Here is a 17025-nt window from a genome sequence, read left to right on the forward strand (position 1 = left end):
CACAGACCCCTATGGGCCCCCTATGGCCACCCCATAGCCCCCCCCAAACCCCATAGCCCCCCACAGACCCCTATGGGCCCCCTATGGCCACCCCATAGCCCCCCCACCCCATAGCCCCCCCGGGTCCTAGTGCCCGCCCCACTCCCTCTCCCCCATGACGTCACCCCGCGCCCCTCTCTCCTCCTTCCGCCAGGCGGCGCCGCACCCTCCCCATCCCACCCCTAAGCCCCGCCCCCCTCCCTCCCTTTTCCCTTGACCGACAGCCTCCTCCCCCAATCCCCACCCCTCCCTCCGGTCCTCCCCTCTCCCCATTGGCCGCGGTGCCTAAGGGAGGCGGGACGAGCGCGGCGGCGGACCAATGGCGTGGCGGCGCCGCGAAGCTCGGCGCGGCCGGGAGCCGCCGCCATGGCGCTGCCCCCGCGGCGCTGAGCGGCCCCGGGCCCTTTCCTTGGGGGGACCCCCCCGGGACCCCCCCCACACCCCCACAGGAGCCATGGCCGGGGCCATCGCGTCCCGCATGAGCTTCAGCTCCCTCAAGCGCAAGCAGCCCAAAACCTTCACGGTGCGGGTCGGCACCATGGACGCCGAGATGGAGTTCAGCTGCGAGGTGGGGGCGGCGGGGGGCTGGGGGGGGCTGAGGGGGGGATAGGGGGTGTGTGGGGTGAGGGGGTGTGGGGATATGGGGGGGTTATTGGGGGAACATGGGGGGCTGCGGGGGTTATGGAGGGGTTATGGGGGGTTATGGGGGGGCTGAGGGGTTATTGGGGGACTGGGGGGTCTTGGGGGGGGCTGTGAGGGGGCCTGAGGGGGTGTGGGGGGGGTGTGGGGGGGCTGAGAGGGATGTGGGGGGGGTTATGGGGGGGCTTGGAGGGTCTGGGGGGTTATAGAGGGTTATTGGGGGGCTGGGGGGGTTGGGGGAGGCTGAGGGGGTCTTGAGGAGGGGCTGTGGGGGGGCTTGAGAGGATATGGGGGGGTTATGGGGGGGCTTGAGGGGTCTGGACGGGTTATAGGGGGTTATTGGGGGGGGGGGAGGCTGAGAGGGTCTTGGGGGGGGCTTTGGGGGGAGGCTGAGGGGGCGTGGGGGGGATGTGGGGGGCCTGAGGGGATCTGAGGAGGTCTGGGGGGGCCTGGGGGGGCTCAGGGGGGTGGGGGGGGGGTCTTGAGGGGCTAGGTGAGCTGGGGGGGTTGGGGGGGAGGTAAGGGGTCTGGGGGCTGCCCCCCAGTGCTCTGCCCCCAGCACAGGGGCTGTGGGGCCGGCAGAGCGGGCCCAGAGGGGGCCGTGGAGGTGATGGGGGCCCCCCACCCATGGGACCAGGCTGGGGGCGTTCAACCTGAGGTCCCAGGGAGACCCCCCGGGGGCCTCGCCGTACCTGGGGGGGGTGATAAAAAAAAACAGGAGCGACTCCGTGCTCGATCAGATCACGCCGGGACGATTGGGAAGGGTTTTAAGCCACAAACGGGGGAGGTTTGGGTGGGAGCTTAGGAGGAAACTCCCCTCGGAGGGCGCTGAGGGCCCGGTGCAGGCTGCCCGCAGCAGCTGGAGGTGTTTGGGGCCGGGCTGGGGGCTTCAAACTTCACCCCGTGGCCCTGGAGGCGCTCGGTGCTGCCCCAGCTCGGAGCACACGGGGTGGAGGTGACCCGGGAGCCCCCAGGATTTTAGGGTCGGGGAGTTCCCCGGGCTCCTTTGGGGCTCAGTGGGGTGCTGGTGGAACTGCAGAGAGCTCCGGACACAGGATCCCAAAGGGGTTTGGGCTCTGCGGGACCTTAAAGCCCACCTCGTGCCAACCCCTCAAACACCTCCCAACCAAGCTGGTGCCCTCTCCACCAGCTCCTGCACTCGGAGAGCAGAAACCAGGCAGCAAAGCTTCATTCCCAGGCAGATAATCCCATGCTACGCCCCGTTTACCTCCACCAGTGTCCTTTTTTTGAAATTATTCGCGGCAGAAGCAGCAGCAGAAGGCAGGTGAAGGGCAGGGAGCAGTGGCAGTGCCTGGTGTCGGTGAGCTGCGCTGCCTCTTGCTCAATTTCTGGCCTCGTTTCTGCGGGGTTCCCGTGCCCACGCCGTCTTCTGGGGGCTGTGGTTGTGGTTTTGGCTCCTGGCTCCCCAAAACCTCCCCCAGAGGGGACATTTCTCCTGCGTCCCGGCCTGAGGCTCCTGCGGGCAGGAGGCAGCAGTGTCCCTGGCCCCAACCTCGGCCAGCGACAGCTCCCGAGGTCCTGGGGGGAAATAAACGGGGAAAGCTTCACCTAGAGCTGTGGAAACAGCAGGGTGAGACCCTGTTTGAGCAGGTGAGACCCTATTTGGGTGGGTGAGACCCTATTTAGGTGGGTGAGACCCCCTTTGAGCAGTGTTTGGCCCTGCATCAGCCTTCCTGTTCCAACTCTCTGGCTTTTCGTGGCTGCGCTGACGAAGCTCAGCCCTGGGACCAGCAGCACGCTGAGCTTGGGTGCCAAACTTCTGTGTCCGAAGGAGTTTTAGGTAAGAGCCAGTGCAGCACGAGGGAGCAGGCCCAAGTTTGTCCCCTTCCCAAAACCCTCGGGGCGGGTTTTTGGTCCCCAGCCGAGCTCAGCAGCTCCCCAGTGATGGTGGTGACGACCTCTCCGTGCTACTGAGCGGCTTCAGGCAGGCAGAGAGCGGGCTGGAAGAGGCAAATCTGTGAGCAGCTGGCAGAAACAATCCCTCCTGGCTGCAAAATGATCCTGAGGGGAGGTGGTTGGGGTGCCCTGGCTCCTCCGTGCGCCCTCCTGCCCCCGTCCTGCCTTCTTTGTGTGCTCCAGGGGGGCGTTACGGGCGGAGAGCCTCCTTCCTCGGGGCACGAGCTCGGGTTTTGCTGCCCTTTCTGTTGACTCACGGCTTGGGCCAGGCGGTTCCTTTTGAAATCAGAGGTACCTGGGGAAGGAATGGGTTTGGGAACAGTCCCCGGGTGGCCGTGCCCCCGCTGCCAGCTCCAGGAGCCGCCGCAGCGCTGCCTCTGCCTTGGGCAGCCCCCAGGAGCGTGCCCGGCTGTGCCATCTGCCTGGCTACGCCTGGGCGCCTCTCCTGGCCTCCTCGGTGCTTAACGGGAATAGATTTTAATTAAAAGCTCGTTATGGGGTTGTCGGGAAGCATTAGTAAATAAAAATAACTTCCACGGCCCCAGCTCGTGGCTGCGGGAAGCGGCAGCTGCGAGGTCTGACATCTGTTTGGGTAACTAAACGGAGGGCTGGCGAGCGTTCGATCCCCAGCTTGCTCCAAATGGGCTCTAAACCCAAATCAGTGGTGCTCTGGGGGCTCTCCTGTTATCACTTGGGGTCCAGGAGGAGGAAAATAGCGTCTGTGGCCTCCAAGCTGCCTCGCTCGGGGTTGGGAGCTGCTGGGGGGGTCTTGGCAGCGTTTCCATGGGTCCCTTCGAGGCCGGTGGTGCAGCCCATGCTGGGACGAGGCAGGAGCTGAGGGCAGAGCAGTGCATCCTGCCCCTTCCACAGCTGGGGCAGAGCTGCTGTGGGCTGTCCCAGGGCTTTTTGTGGGCAGAAGGAGCTTGAGGTCAGTGCGGTGCGTGGCCCTGAGGGGATGCTCCTGCCCTGCGCCTCCGTCTGGTGCTTGTAACACCTCCCCATGTTGTCCTTCTGCTTCACAGAGCATGATCCGGAGCTGCCAGGCTGCCTGCACGGCCCTTGGCAGCACCTCCTGGTGCCCGTGGGGGGCTTTTATTCTTTTTTTATGGCCAGGAGATGTGGCAGGTAATGATTTGAGGCCGATCAAACGCAGGCAAGGAGGGCTAAAGGTCCTCCAGGTCCATAAAGCACTCAGAGTTCGGCTGTCTGAGGCTGCCAGGAGTGCCCAGGTGAGGAAGGAGGTGGTGTGTGGCACGCCAAGCAGGGCTGCCCTTCCTTTGCTGTGTTTAATGGGGGCACCTCGGGGTGGTTGGGGGGTGTCTGAAGCATCCCGTGCCAAGCTGGGGCTCGTTACGGGCCCCAGAGGCGAGCTCGGGGTGTGAAACCAAGCTCTCATCATCGCAGCGCTGCCAAACCTGCTCCTCACAGTGCTCCTGACCCCGAGGTGCTGCCTGTGCCCCGCAGGAATCGCGGAAAGGCTGCGACGAGCCAGCCTCGGGTGCTATTTTTTGGGGGTTGGCGCCGGCTTCCTTCCATCCTGGGGCTGTCGGCACACATGGGTACCCCCGAGGGGGGAAAACAGCGACGGGAAGGCAGCGAGGTGCTCGTTTTGTGCTCGTTTCGTGCTCGTTTCGTGGCTGAATGAGCTTGTCCTCAGCTGCTTCGCCCACAAGGCGGCAGTGGGAGACAGCAGGAGCGGCGCTCGTCCCCACATCAGTGTTGGTGCTGTGCAGGTGGCTCCGGGATGGAGCTGTGCTGAGAGAACGTGCCCAGAATGTGCCCGGAGCCTCTTGCCCCGGGGTTTTGGGGTAACAGCCGTGTGTTTCAGCCCAATGCTCGCTTCCAGCATGTGGGTGGAGGAGAGAAGTGGCTTTGGCGCGTGCGATTCATCTGCTTTATGGCCCTCCTGCCTCCCCAGGGTTGCTGGAGGAAGAAGCAGAGGGACCTCACGGTGTCGTTTGGGTTTCCCAGTCAAAAAAAAAGGAGTGGATTGGGTTGAATGGAAACAATTCCAAAGGTCATCTTCGTAACTCTGCCTCCCCTTCCTGTCCCCGCAGGTGAAGTGGAAGGGGAAGGATTTGTTTGACCTGGTGTGCAGGACGCTGGGGCTCCGGGAAACCTGGTTCTTCGGGCTGCAGTACACCATCAAGGACACGGTGGCTTGGCTCAAAATGGACAAGAAGGTCGGGACCAGATTCCCTTGGGAGGCTGTGTGGGGTGGCAGGAGGGGATTTACCTTCCCCTTTACCCTCAATACTCGGTTGTTGCACATGATACAGATGTGCAAGGAGGTCCAAAACGTGCATGCAGCCTGATGGCTTCCCCCACTCCACCTTCTGGGCCCCTGAACATCAAACCCTTTAGCACCCGGGTTTCTTTTCTTGTCAAATGGACCAAGAGCTGGGGAGGAGGAAGAACTGGGGAGTGGTGAGGAGGGGAAGGCTCCCCAAATCTGCAAGCCTCTGGGCTGCCCAGCAGTTCGAGGAGCAATGGATGTGGCTCTTTTTGCATCCGGCTGCCTCATTTCGCATGCTGTTTGCTGCCTCGCATCATTCTGAGCCCCTGAAATGTTTGTTTGTTTGTTTTCCTTTTTTAACTGCTTTCTGCACGATGTAGGTTGTTTTATCCCTCCTAGACGTCTGAAGTGCTTGACAAAGGATGTCTTGATCTTACCGGGGAGCGGCGGTGTGGCAGCTGCTGCAGAGGGGGCATGGAAGCAGCTAGGAGGAGTAACTGAACGGCTCTTGTATCCCACAGGTTCTGGATCACGATGTGCCGACCGAGGAGCCTGTCACCTTCCACTTCCTAGCCAAGTTTTATCCTGAGAACGCAGAGGAGGAGCTGGTCCAGGAAATCACACAGCACTTGTTCTTCCTGCAGGTGAGCGCGCTGCTTGCCAGCCTGAGGGTGGAAGGAGCCGGGACGAGCAGAAATGCCAGAAAGTTCTGAGAAAGTTGGTCAGCAAAAAGTGGCTCCTTGTCATTACGATCCCACCCCCCGAGTGCAGTTGTCCTCGACAGCAGAAGTTCCTTAAAATAGGGCCAAGATGGATGGAGCAGGCGCAGGTGCCCAGACAGGCAGGAAGCTGGCGGTCAGGAATGATGAGGTGATTTGTAAGATCAGTGTGGGGTAGCGAAGGAGGATGAATGTCAGCTGCGGGCAGGGATGACACGCACAGCCTCACAGCCTCTCTGCGGGGTGTGGATATCAATTGTGCTGAGAGCTGGCTGCTGCCTTCCGAAGTGATCGCATTGTGGTGGAGAGCGGGGGAATTTTTCCCCTGTGCAGAACGCACACAGCCCGTTTTGTGTTCTGGCTGCATGAGGTTTGCCTCTTCACAAACCACCCTTCAGATAACTGGAGCAGAAGCACATCCCAGAAGCACACCTCCGTCCAAAGCTGGTGGCAGGAGGAGAAGGGGAAACCTGACTGTCCCAGCCGCACCCGCAGCTCAGGCTCTTGTTCCAGGCATTTGGAAACCGTGGCTAACGGTTCTTCAGGCCTTTTTTCTTTCAAGTACTCCACAAAAGGTGTTACTATGATAAATCAGCTCAGGTGATGCTGTAGCAGTGCTGGTAACGACGTGCTTCTATCACAGAAGCTTTCTCTTTCAGCCAAGATCAATTTTCTGAAGCTGTTTCCTATCAAGGGTTGTGTGAACAAGATCTGAGGGCAGGAGTGTGCCAGGCAGCAGAACAGTCCCGGTCAGATCCCTGGGTGCTTGCTGGGATGTCTGAGCTGCTCCCTGGCTGTTAATCTGAAGTTGCTCTACACCAAAATCAGAGCAACGTGGGTCCAGCTGCTGTGGGAAGCGTTGCTTTAGGCTTCAGGGTGCCCTGTCCTTTGTGACGGGCACAGACGTGAGCTCAGCGGCTCCTCGGTGCTCCTCCCAGTTCGTCTTTGTTCTTCAGAGCTAGAGGACTTGAGATGCAAAATGCTGCTGTTAATTTCCAGAGGCTGTCTTGTGCTCTGGTGTCTCCTTCGGGCTATTTTTAAAAGTCCAATTTGCCATGGGTTTCAGGCTTGATAAGGAAAAATGCTTTTGGCATCTTTGAAAAGAAGGAAATGAGAGGAAAAGGAGTTAAAGCTGCGTTTTAAAAAATGCAGACTGAGACTTTTCTGCCAGGATTTCTGATGATGGGAGAGGAGCCCGTGTCCCTGTGCCGTGTGAGAGCAACAGGGACACGCACAAGCTTGGAAAGTCCCCTGTTTGCCTTCATCCCACAAAAAGGTTCTCCTGCATTGTGCTGGAAGTGACTTTGGGGATGCAAAACGTGCCGTAGGTTCAGATGGGTACTGCTGCGTCCCTGTGACGATCCGTTCAGGTCTCCTGGGGAAATGGCACTGTTTTTTTTTTAATAGGAAAACTAAGTGTGCAAAAACACAAAACGCCGAACGTGAAGGGTTGAATTTTTTAACGCACAGAAGCCAGGCAGCATAAAGCAGGGGCTCTGGGGAGCTGCACGTTGGCTCTCCCGGGGGTGTGCAGGAGCTGCCAGAAGCAGCACCCCCGAGGCAACCTGCGGCTCCCCTTGCTCCCCGTGGGACTGCAGCGAGTTGGCCCCCAGCACAGGCGAGCACCGACCCCTAACGAGGCCTGAATATCCCAGAGCGACACCTCGGCGTGCTCAGGGGCTGAGCTGTGAGCTTTTTAATTTTAATTCAGCGTTGTGTGTAGACATCACGCCAGCCCCGAGCTGATGCCTTCGAAGGTTTCATCTCCGCACCTACACGCGGGCTCTGTTCTCCCTCTGCCTTTCGCCGTGGGTTACAGGCTCTGTCATTTTCAGCGTTATAAATTTAGTTCTTCTCGCAAACCTGTCTGAAAAAGGTGGCCTGTGAAAGGCTGAGCCCTTCCCTCCGGAGACACCAGCACCTCCAGTAAGGAGCGTCGGGCAGGTTGTTGGCTGTGGGGTGGCAGTGCTGCTTCAAACGAGGCGCAGCCATCTGCTGCCACGGTCGTGCTCTGCACCGCTCTGCTGAGCATGTGTTCTGTCTCCTTTATGTCCGGGGGCAGGTGAAGAAGCAGATTTTGGACGAGAAGATCTACTGTCCTCCCGAAGCCTCTGTCCTGCTGGCCTCCTACGCCGTCCAAGCCAAGGTAGGCACGGAGGGGCTCCCAGGGCGTGCTGGCGTGGCTGCTGGGAGCCAGGCGCTGTGCTTTACCTGCTTCCCGAGGCCAGGCAAGTTATTAAAAATTCACAAGTGATGGGACTGTGCTGGCGACTGCCTTCTCAGCGCTGATTTTTGGCTGCCTCTGGACGTTGGACAGATTTTGTTTTCTCTTTCCAGGACTCTTTAGTGAGCGCTCAGCCTGTGAGCTGCAGGGCCTGCTGGAGTGTCTCAGAATTCCCCGAGCCCCATCTTTTTGGAATCTGCTCCCTGCTTTTGCTGTTGTAGCCAGCAGCAAACCAGCAACGGGACTGGCAGCTCCACGGCTTGTCCTTGTGAGAACAGCTTCATTTGGAGTGCTGCAATTTGCCCCGTAGATGTTGCTGCAGTGGTGGAGATCTCTCACTGATTCCTCCCTTTGTCTGAGGTTTGATCACGGATGTTTGGCCTCGCTAGGCAGAGGGAAAACTCAGTGGTCATTAAGTTCCCCTCGTCCTTTGGCTGAATTCTCCTTTAGACCCACAGTCAGTGTTTTGCAAAGTTTTTTTTTTTTTAAAAAGAGCACCCTTTTCTAGCCTGGAGCATGCACCTTTGGCTAGCGTGCAGCAGCCAGAAGCAGAGGGACTCCTGTGACAGAGGGAGCAGCCCCAGGTTCGGAGCTGGGGACGCCTTGCTGGAGAGAAGTCGTTTATCCCCGTAATGTAACATGAACTAAATTGAGTTTTCCAGCTAATCTCCAGCTTGTGTGCAAAGATAATGTCACTGGGAAGGACAAGGAGTTGCTGGAGCCCAATGGCATTTCAGCTACATTATCGCCACAGCTTCATGGGCACAGTCAGCAACTTTTGGGTGCTCTTCAGGGAGAGGTTTTGGCTCGCAGAGCCACAGCCGGGTGTCTGTAGCCAGGTCTGGCCCCATCGGTCCATGCCCAGTTTGTCTGAGTCCAGCGCTGGGTGGCGTGCAGCACTACTGTGTTTGAACGCTTGGATTTGCTAAAAAAAAGATGCTTTCTTCTCATAAAGTATTGATGAAATCATATTTTCTTAGAGAGACTCATTGGCCAGGGAAAAAGAGTTGCTTAAAAAACCATCTCTATCTGTATGAAACACCCAACGCTCTTATTAGAGTGCGTGAGGAAACGCTCGCTTGGCTTTTTCTCCTTTGACCTGCTGAGCTGAGGGTCCCAGGGGATGACACGTCCCCTTGCCAGAACGAATAAACCCCTGGGTAAATGCTGAGGAGGTGGACGGGGAGCAGGGCACCTCTCCTCACCTTGCACATCTTGATTCTGCAGAGGTTGGGAGAAGATGGAAGAGGGGTGCCTTTTCTTGTCTTAGCTAAAGCGCCTTTCACGTCTGCTTTGGACGTGGCTTTTCCTTGCAGCCCCTCTCATAACCAGGTCGGGGCAGGGCTTCCCCTTCTGCTGTTTTCTGGGGAAATGGGGAGCAGAAAGCGTGTCCCCAGCCCCGAGCTGCACAGAAAGGTGTTGCGAGTCCCCTCCTTCCCGTTAAATAGGGCAATGGTGTCCTTTCTGGACAAGAAAGCAGCCACTGAGCCCGGTAATTTCTCTAATAACGTGCTGATTTGCATGATTAGGGCCGTGGCAGCCTGACAAAGCATCAGCGTGCTTGCATCTGATGTAGCCAGCTGCTCGACAGCCAAGTTTGCACCGCTGCTCAGCCTCCTACCTGAAATAACTGAGCAGGCAGGCGGGCTGTAAAAGGAAAAAGCTTATTTATTTCTATATCCTTGTGTTCGGATGGGGAATTACTACGTGTCTTCCCCTCTAGACCTGCAATCAAGCCACCCACACCACTCTCAGATCTTGGAGATGATTTGGGTTTCAAGGGGCAGTGAAAGGCTCGGGTCTGTTGAATAACGCATCCCTGCACGAAATGCCAACATCTGGGAGGTTTTTTCCATCTCTTGCCCCTCAGATGCAAATCTCTGCCCTGCTGCTCTCGGTACTTCAGATCTTGCAGCACTTCAGCGCCAGCCCCAGGGTCTCGGGTTTGTTTTTTTCCCCCAAACAAACACTGTTCAGTGCTAATAGCTGGCAGCCAAACGTGCCCGTGGCAGTAGAGGCCAGGGGTATGAATGATGCAAAGGCAACTTCCATGTGGAACCATGAATATTAATCGTGCCGTGCAATTAACAGGAATTAAAATTCTCTGACAGTTGGGAAGTAATTATTTAATTGAAAGGTCTTTGGAAGTGTGTTTGCTGAATCATTTGAGCCAACGTAGACTGCAATGCTTAAGCCATTTGTTGATTTTTTTCGGTTGTGAATAATTAATGTCCTCAGCCAGCCTCCCTCTCGGTACAGATATTCCTTTGGGACATGGCAATACTTTTCACCGTATGAAAAGCACATAATCCATACTTAGGTTTGGATCTCCAGAGCAGATCACAACAAAAAAAAAATAATCGCATTAATCCTATTTGCTCTCATTTTCATCCCCTAGAAGTGATTTATTTCCCACCTCTCCAAGGTTACCGGAGGTGCTTCCCTCGCTAGTTGTGTGTTTTTATTTTGCTCTTCCCTCTTGCTGTGGGTCCAGGAGACGTGCACCTGCAGTGTGCTGCTGTCCGAGAAGCTCTGAGCTGGGGGACAGAGAATTGCCACTGCTCAGCACCCTCCAGAATGAAATCCAGGGCGCTTTTGGTGGATTAATTGGAACCTGAGTCAGTGTCGGCTGTGACATGCTTCTCCTGCGTCTGCACTGGCTCCAAATCAATATTTGTGTCTTTAATCCCCGCTCTCTGTGTGTGAGGCATCCTTTGGGCTGTGGGCTGCTGGTGCTGAGCTCGGGGGGCTGCAGCCCAACACAGCTCCTGGCGTCGGAGCGGGACCGGTGCGGGAGGTGAATGGCAATGGCAGCATTTCCTCTACGTGCCTCACATCTGTCATCCTCTCTGCTTCAGCTCGCTGGGTTATCTGAGGTGCTGCTTTCTGGCTGTTTCCTGCCCTCTTGTGCTGTAGAGGAGGTAGATTCGTTTTTGCATGCACTGCAGGGACGCTCGCCTTTTGAATCTGCTAATAGGCAGTTGGAGTCCTCAGTCACTTGATAATGCTGCTCCAAAAGATGTAAATCTAAACAAATGCTGGTAATTACTGCCTGCACTTCCCAAATCGGATTCCGCGGCCCCGTTGAGGAGCAGCCCCTCTGGCAGAAAAGCTGACACCTGCCCGAGAGGAGCCTGCAGTTGGCTGCTCAGCTCCTGTCGATTAGTTTAAACGTGTGTTCATTAGAAAGGGGAACAGCAGCAGAGGCAATGCCTCCTGCCTCACCTGCACTGGTACCAATCGGCCCTTGGGGACAGGTCTTTGTCCACGTCTTGATTCCCTGCCCTTTTTGCACGAGCAAAAGGAGGACAAAGAAAATGCATTTATTAAATTCCCCGAGCAGCACACGTCCGCAGCCCCGATGGGCCATGACACCGGAGGGTGTAAGCGGGCTCCCCTGTGTGCTGGCTCCCCTGGGGTGGTTTTGTGGGGTGAGGAGTTTTGCTGGTGACACTGATGTCTCTGCTTCTTTGCAGTATGGGGACTACGATCCCAACGTTCACAAGCGAGGCTTCCTGGCGCAGGAGGAGCTGCTTCCAAAGCGGGTAAGGAGCCTGACTGAGCAGAGGAGCAAATTTCCAAGCTCGGTAGCATCTGGGTAATGCAGAGAGGGGCTCCGAGGGGCTGCCTGCCGGGGAGCCCCCTGCTTTGGTTGTGCTGGACTTCCCTATCAAGATAAACAACCCAAAAAGATCTACCGAGGGAGGAGAATGCAGTATTTATCTGACTTTTTAATAAACCCAGAAGCAAGTATTTTCCTTCCAGTGGTTTTCAGAGTTTCATTCTGCCTGTGTTTCCTCTCGGTGACCTGGGGACTGCTTTGGAGGGCTAAGTGACCCTGAGGAGGTCATGGGGCTGAGCTTGCCCTGCTGGGAGAAGAGGCAGGCGCCTGCCAGATCAGCCGGGGGGCTCGGGGGTGCTGCTGGAGGACTGGGACAAGAGTGGCAGTGTGACCTGTGTCTCTGTCTCCCTGTCTATCTCAGGTAATAAACCTATACCAGATGACCCCGGAGATGTGGGAGGAGAGGATAACAGCCTGGTATGCAGAGCACCGAGGCAGAGCAAGGTGAGCGTGTGCTGGAGTGGCCTGGGGGTCAGGATCCGTCGCCCAGGGAGTTTCAGGGCTTGGGCAGGGGATGAAAGAGCTCTGCTAACAGCAGGGTTGATCCCAGCAAGGCTCTGTCACAGACCCACAAAAGGCAACGAGCTTGCTTTGGTGGCTGTGCCTGTGCCCTGCTGGTCACTGACGGGCTGAGAAGCACCTGCAGCGGGGCACGGAGGCAGCCCTGCACGAAGGAGGAGAAGAAATAGGGGTTCCCGGCCAGAAAGTCAGGCTGACGAGATGTGTTGCTGCCAGGAGATGTGTTGCTGCCACGGGTGGTAAAACGCTCTTTGTGGGAGCTGTTCCTAAAGTAAGATGGATCAAAACCATGGGCCTCCCAAGCGGAGATTTTCCCTTTATGCTTAAGGGATTGTGACAAAGCAAGGCTTGAAATGCTGCGTCTCGCCGGGCGGGCAGCAGCAGCCATTAAGATGCTGGTGAGCTGCAGGCTGGGATTTGCTGTTGGACTTTATTGATCCCGCTAGCAAAGACAGACTTGACCCGTGCGATAGAGGCAGTCGAGGTTTTAAAGCATTGTGTGCGCTCAGGATCAGAAAGAGCAGCCATCTGACTCCCTCTGATCGTGCAAACATCTGTAACCGGCCTTTCTTTTTTGTCTGACAGAGACGAAGCAGAAATGGAGTATTTGAAGATAGCTCAGGACTTGGAGATGTATGGAGTGAACTATTTTGCAATTAGGGTGAGTGCGGCTTGGGGGTCACGTCTTCAAGGCGCTCAGGGTTCCTTGCTGGGGTAGCTCTTGTGATGTCTTCATCTCCTGTGCTCCCCTGAGCCTGTGAGAGGCAGCAGATGTGGGAGATGGCTGCGGTGTGCTTTGCTGCCTGGGAGGAGGCAGAAGCCCTTTTAATGTGCAGTGCTGGTGGGTCGCTGCTCGGGGCTGGTTCGTGAAGCTAACAGTGGCTTGGTTCGTGTCAGATCATCTCTGAGTCAAATAAAAGGGTCTTCTGCTCTTTTCTTTCCTCCCTTTAGAATAAGAAGGGCACTGAACTGCTCCTTGGAGTTGATGCCTTGGGTCTTCACATTTACGACCCAGACAACAGGTTGACCCCCAAAATCTCCTTCCCGTGGAATGAGATCCGGAACATCTCCTACAGCGATAAGGAGGTAAGGATCCAGCTCCCCTCTTCCTGGGGAGCAGTACCTGTAAGACCACAACTACAATTTAAAACGATTTCCCTTAGCTCTTCTGTCTGCTGTGCTTGCTGTCACCAGCGTAGCTGAGGGCAGCTCAGCTCCTCCAGCTGAAACCTTCATTCTTGGTCTTCCTGCAGCTTTCCTGGAGTGGGTGCACGAGAGGTCAGTTGGGAACTATTCTCTCGGTTGCTTTTAGACTACCTCCAAACCCACCGTGTAATTCTTTTGCAAACGGAATTGCTGCTGATGTGCTTAGCCCAAATTTCACAGTTCAGGAGTTGAAATCCCTTCTTTACTGTATACAGGCCCTTGAATTACGAGCTGTAGTGAGAGGTCTTCCTGGTGAGAAGAGCTCTTGCTTCCTGCCATCTCGTTACATCATCTTGGGTTCTCAGGCGGCTGGGCTTGGCCTAACAGCTGGAATCTTTTTAGGAGGCTGAGTAATGTAAGCCCACTGTAAGATAGATATTTATTAAATCCAGGCTGTAAATACAAATCTTCAGAATTGCTGGCCACCAAAGCCAGCGGAGAATAGCAGGAAAATTGGCTGTGGACGGGAAACCAATCCACTCAATTTTTTCAATCTGTGACTGAAAGAAAACCAGCTGCCTTCATGGTAAGGGAGAAAATTAACTTTTTAATTAAAGCGTTTTCCAATCCAGACATGATATTGATCAGGGTAAAAGCTAAAGGTTTCTCATCGGCTGCATTTATTGCATGCCTGGTGAAGTTCTGGGGGGAAAAGGCCATGCTGGATTTCTTCTCACTGGGTTTCCTGCTCAAAAACAAAGAGCTCCGTAACTTTGCAAACCAGCTCAGCTCTCAATGACTTCCAAAGACTTTTCTGCCTGTGGCAGAGCAGTGTGGTGGAGGCTGCCTGATCATGCATTGCCTCCGAAATCTGGGGATTGAGGGCCCCGTTACTGGGCCTTGACACAAAACTGTAACAGATCTTTCTCCTGGGGAAAGGAACTGCCACCTTCCATCAGGGCAATAATCTGCCTAATAAGGTGACCACAAGTGGAACTGACGTGATAGTAAACAGGCTTAATAGCTGGCTATGACAGCTACATCGACACGACAGAGGTATTTAATCTGTTGTAACAAAGATTGACTGTTTTGCGTGGAACCGCAATTCCTCCTCCGGCCTATTCCTGCTGTGGCTTTCGGTGGCTGGTGTGGATGCTGCTGGAGCCGAAGCCCGGGGCCGTTCACGCACGTCTGCCTGTGTGAAAGTCTTAAAAGATTGGCTCTTAAACTGACAAAACAAAACACTGCCAGGGCGAGTTCTGCCGAGCCCTTTCCAGGCAGCACAATGTATTGACAAGTAGGGCTGCTGTAATGGGCAGAGGCTGCCTGCTCCAGCACTAGCTCTTCAGCCAGTTATTTCTGTAGCGTGAGGGGGAGTGATGAAATATATGCATGCCTCCTGAAAAATGCAGGATTGCAGAGCACTCCATCTCTTCAAGTACCCTTTGGTTGGTTCAGAGCCTTCTGTCTCTCCAGGGGCTGTGTTACTGGCACTCTTGGTTCCACCTTTATCCTCTGGAGAGAATCCCGGTGGGAAGGTGCTGGGAGGAGGGTGAACCCGGGACAAGGTCAGAGCTGCTCGGTTGGCACAGAGTGTGAGTGCATGTTAGAGCAAGGGGATAAGCTTTTTGAATTGCAGAGCAGTCTCGTGACGTGGCTGCGTTCTGGAGAGCAAAATGCACAGAAAAATCCTTCTGAGGAGCCCTTACGAGTGGAGGTGCTACCAGGAAGAAGAGCTGCTCCTGTTGCCCTATTCCCAATTCAATCCTGCCCATCCGTGGGGTAGCTGGGCTGGTTCTTCCTCCCTTTGGAGGCCTCTTCATTTTCTGCTGTCCCTTCTTAGTCCTCGACAGCTTTCAGGGGAGCAGCATCTTGATTTAGGAGGCTGTGGAGCTGCCTCTGCCCTGTGCAAGGTGATCTGCAGAGGCTGCCCGCTGCTGGGCACGGCTGCTCCATCTCCTTGGTGGCTTTTGCTCCTGGTTCCCTTGCTTGGCTAAAAGCCACGGGGACAGCTCCCAGCCGTGTTTGTCTGCCACTGCTGACCTCCTCTGAGCCAGAGCTTTCCGTGAGGCTTTTATAGCGGCGTTCTTATTAAATGCAGAGCACTCAGATAATTCAGTCCTGCTCTATTTTTTTCCTTTTCAGTTTACGATTAAGCCGTTGGACAAGAAGATTGATGTTTTCAAATTCAATTCGTCAAAGCTGCGTGTGAATAAGCTGGTAAGTCTACAGACAGAGTAATTTTTATTGTCTGCAGCAGTTGTTTCTGCAGGCAGTATGAGACAATGTTCTTTGGGGGCTTTTCCTTTGAGCACTCGGAGGGAGCGTGCTGGCCTGGATGGACTGTAGATGTGATTTGGTTTAGTGGTTACTGCTCAATCATAGCCTCTAGAAGAGGAGGGGGAAGATCAAGCCAAGCTCCTTCACAGAACCTCTCCCCCACTCCTCTGTTTTTGTGCTCCCTTTCTGAGCTCTCAGGGTACGTCTGACCTGCATGGCAGAAGCATGTAGTAAGTAAAACCTTCTTCTCACCCCAGTCTTTGCTCCACGGTCCTTTTCTTCTCCTGCCAATCCCTTCCCTTCTGCCCTGTGGTGTAGGTTTCCCTCTTTTTTATGAGGCACTGACACCAGAATTGTAGCCCTGGCTTTTCCAAGGCTGATCCCCGCTCGGGACACTCTCCTGGTGTGAGGACAGAGGGGACCACGTTTAACTGCTCTGCCCAGTGTCCGTGTGGGACACAGCTTCAGCTGGTGTTCAGGGTTTAGTGTCTGGAGGTGTCCTTTGGAGCCTTTGGAGCTTTGATGCAGGTTCTGGAGCAGCTGTGCACTGTTAGGTTGCACTGTGGCCCTGTGGAAGGCAGCAGGGGTATCTTTTACATCCTTGTGAGAGAGAGAGGGGAACTTTGCTGTCCTGTACTCGCATGGCACAGGGGAGAGGGGCTTTCTCACAACAGCTTCATTCCCTGCACTCATCAGATTCGTAGTGCTGTAACTCCTCTGACTCCTTAGTCCCTTGAGATCTGTGAAATGGGAGACAGGCATGCGAAGTGGTCCTTTCAGAAAAGAATCAGAGCTTAGAAAGTTGCTGTTATTGCTGAAAACCGTTCCGAGCTTTCGCTAAAAACATTCTGAGCTTTGCTAACCCTCCCCTGCTATTGCCACATCCCTTGTCTACTCCTTGGGTAGCGGAAGAAATCACACAGAGGCTCAAAGCCTTTCAGCAAGGATACCTGAAGGCGTGCAAGGCAGCTCTCGATAAGCCTTCTGTTTGCCTGTGGTCCTACTCACGATGGAAAATATTTTTCCTTTCTTTTTTTTTTTTCCATCTGAGTGCTTTAACCGCCCTTTCGGGAGAAGACACGAGTTAACCTTGAGCCTCAGGAAAGGAAGCAAAGAGCCGATGATGGCCAGGGTGTTTGGTGGGGGACCGAGGCCGTGCCTTGCTCCCTGCCCCTTCGTGGGTACGAGGGCTCAGTTTGTGGTCAGTTTGGTAGCTCTTTGTGTCAGGGGTGCAAACACCTCGTCAGCACACCTACAGCTGTTTCTCTCCTCTCTTCACCCTTGCCTGGAGTAGATCCTTCAGCTGTGTATCGGCAACCACGATCTCTTCATGAGGAGGAGGAAGGCAGACTCCTTGGAGGTCCAGCAGATGAAAGCGCAGGCGAGGGAGGAGAAAGCCAGGAAGCAGGTGAGAGACACCTCGTGCAGCCGGGCCGGGAGCCAGCATCAGAAATGCAAATGAACTCGGGGAGGAACAGGCTCCAGCGTGACATCAAGCACATGGAGCAGCTTTGAGGGAAGGGCCAGCCCAACAGCTCTCCTTAGCAGCTCACTCTCGCCCTGCCCGTCCTTCTCCCCTTGGCTCTGGAGGCTGGTGGCAGCCAGAATCCAGCCCCCAAGTCGGGAGCAGAGCTGGGAGGACGGGAGGGCTGAGCAAACCTGGCTGTCCCGGCGCTGGCTGTGC

The 17025-nt window shown here is 55.6% G+C and overlaps 1 protein-coding gene across 5 annotated transcripts in view; it reads left to right on the plus strand.

Moving 5' to 3' along the window:
- The first annotated feature begins 381 nt into the window (after positions 1-381).
- Positions 382-17025, plus strand: part of NF2 (NF2, moesin-ezrin-radixin like (MERLIN) tumor suppressor) — a 35597-nt gene continuing 18953 nt past the window's right edge. For 4 of the 5 annotated variants that reach the window (XM_084539126.1, XM_084539124.1, XM_084539127.1 and 1 more), the window contains exons 1-10: positions 382-607; positions 4653-4778; positions 5353-5475; positions 7613-7696; positions 11251-11319; positions 11758-11840; positions 12501-12576; positions 12867-13001; positions 15207-15281; positions 16636-16749. In XM_084539126.1, the coding sequence (XP_084395252.1) occupies positions 494-607; positions 4653-4778; positions 5353-5475; positions 7613-7696; positions 11251-11319; positions 11758-11840; positions 12501-12576; positions 12867-13001; positions 15207-15281; positions 16636-16749 (999 nt within the window). In that variant the 5' untranslated portion in view covers positions 382-493. The remainder of the gene's footprint in view (positions 608-4652; positions 4779-5352; positions 5476-7612; positions 7697-11250; positions 11320-11757; positions 11841-12500; positions 12577-12866; positions 13002-15206; positions 15282-16635; positions 16750-17025) is intronic. The other variant, XM_084539128.1, reaches the window with a different exon arrangement.

Source organism: Aythya ferina, assembly GCF_964211825.1.
Source record: "Aythya ferina genome assembly, chromosome: 17".
In the NCBI taxonomy this organism is placed as follows: domain Eukaryota; kingdom Metazoa; phylum Chordata; class Aves; order Anseriformes; family Anatidae; genus Aythya; species Aythya ferina.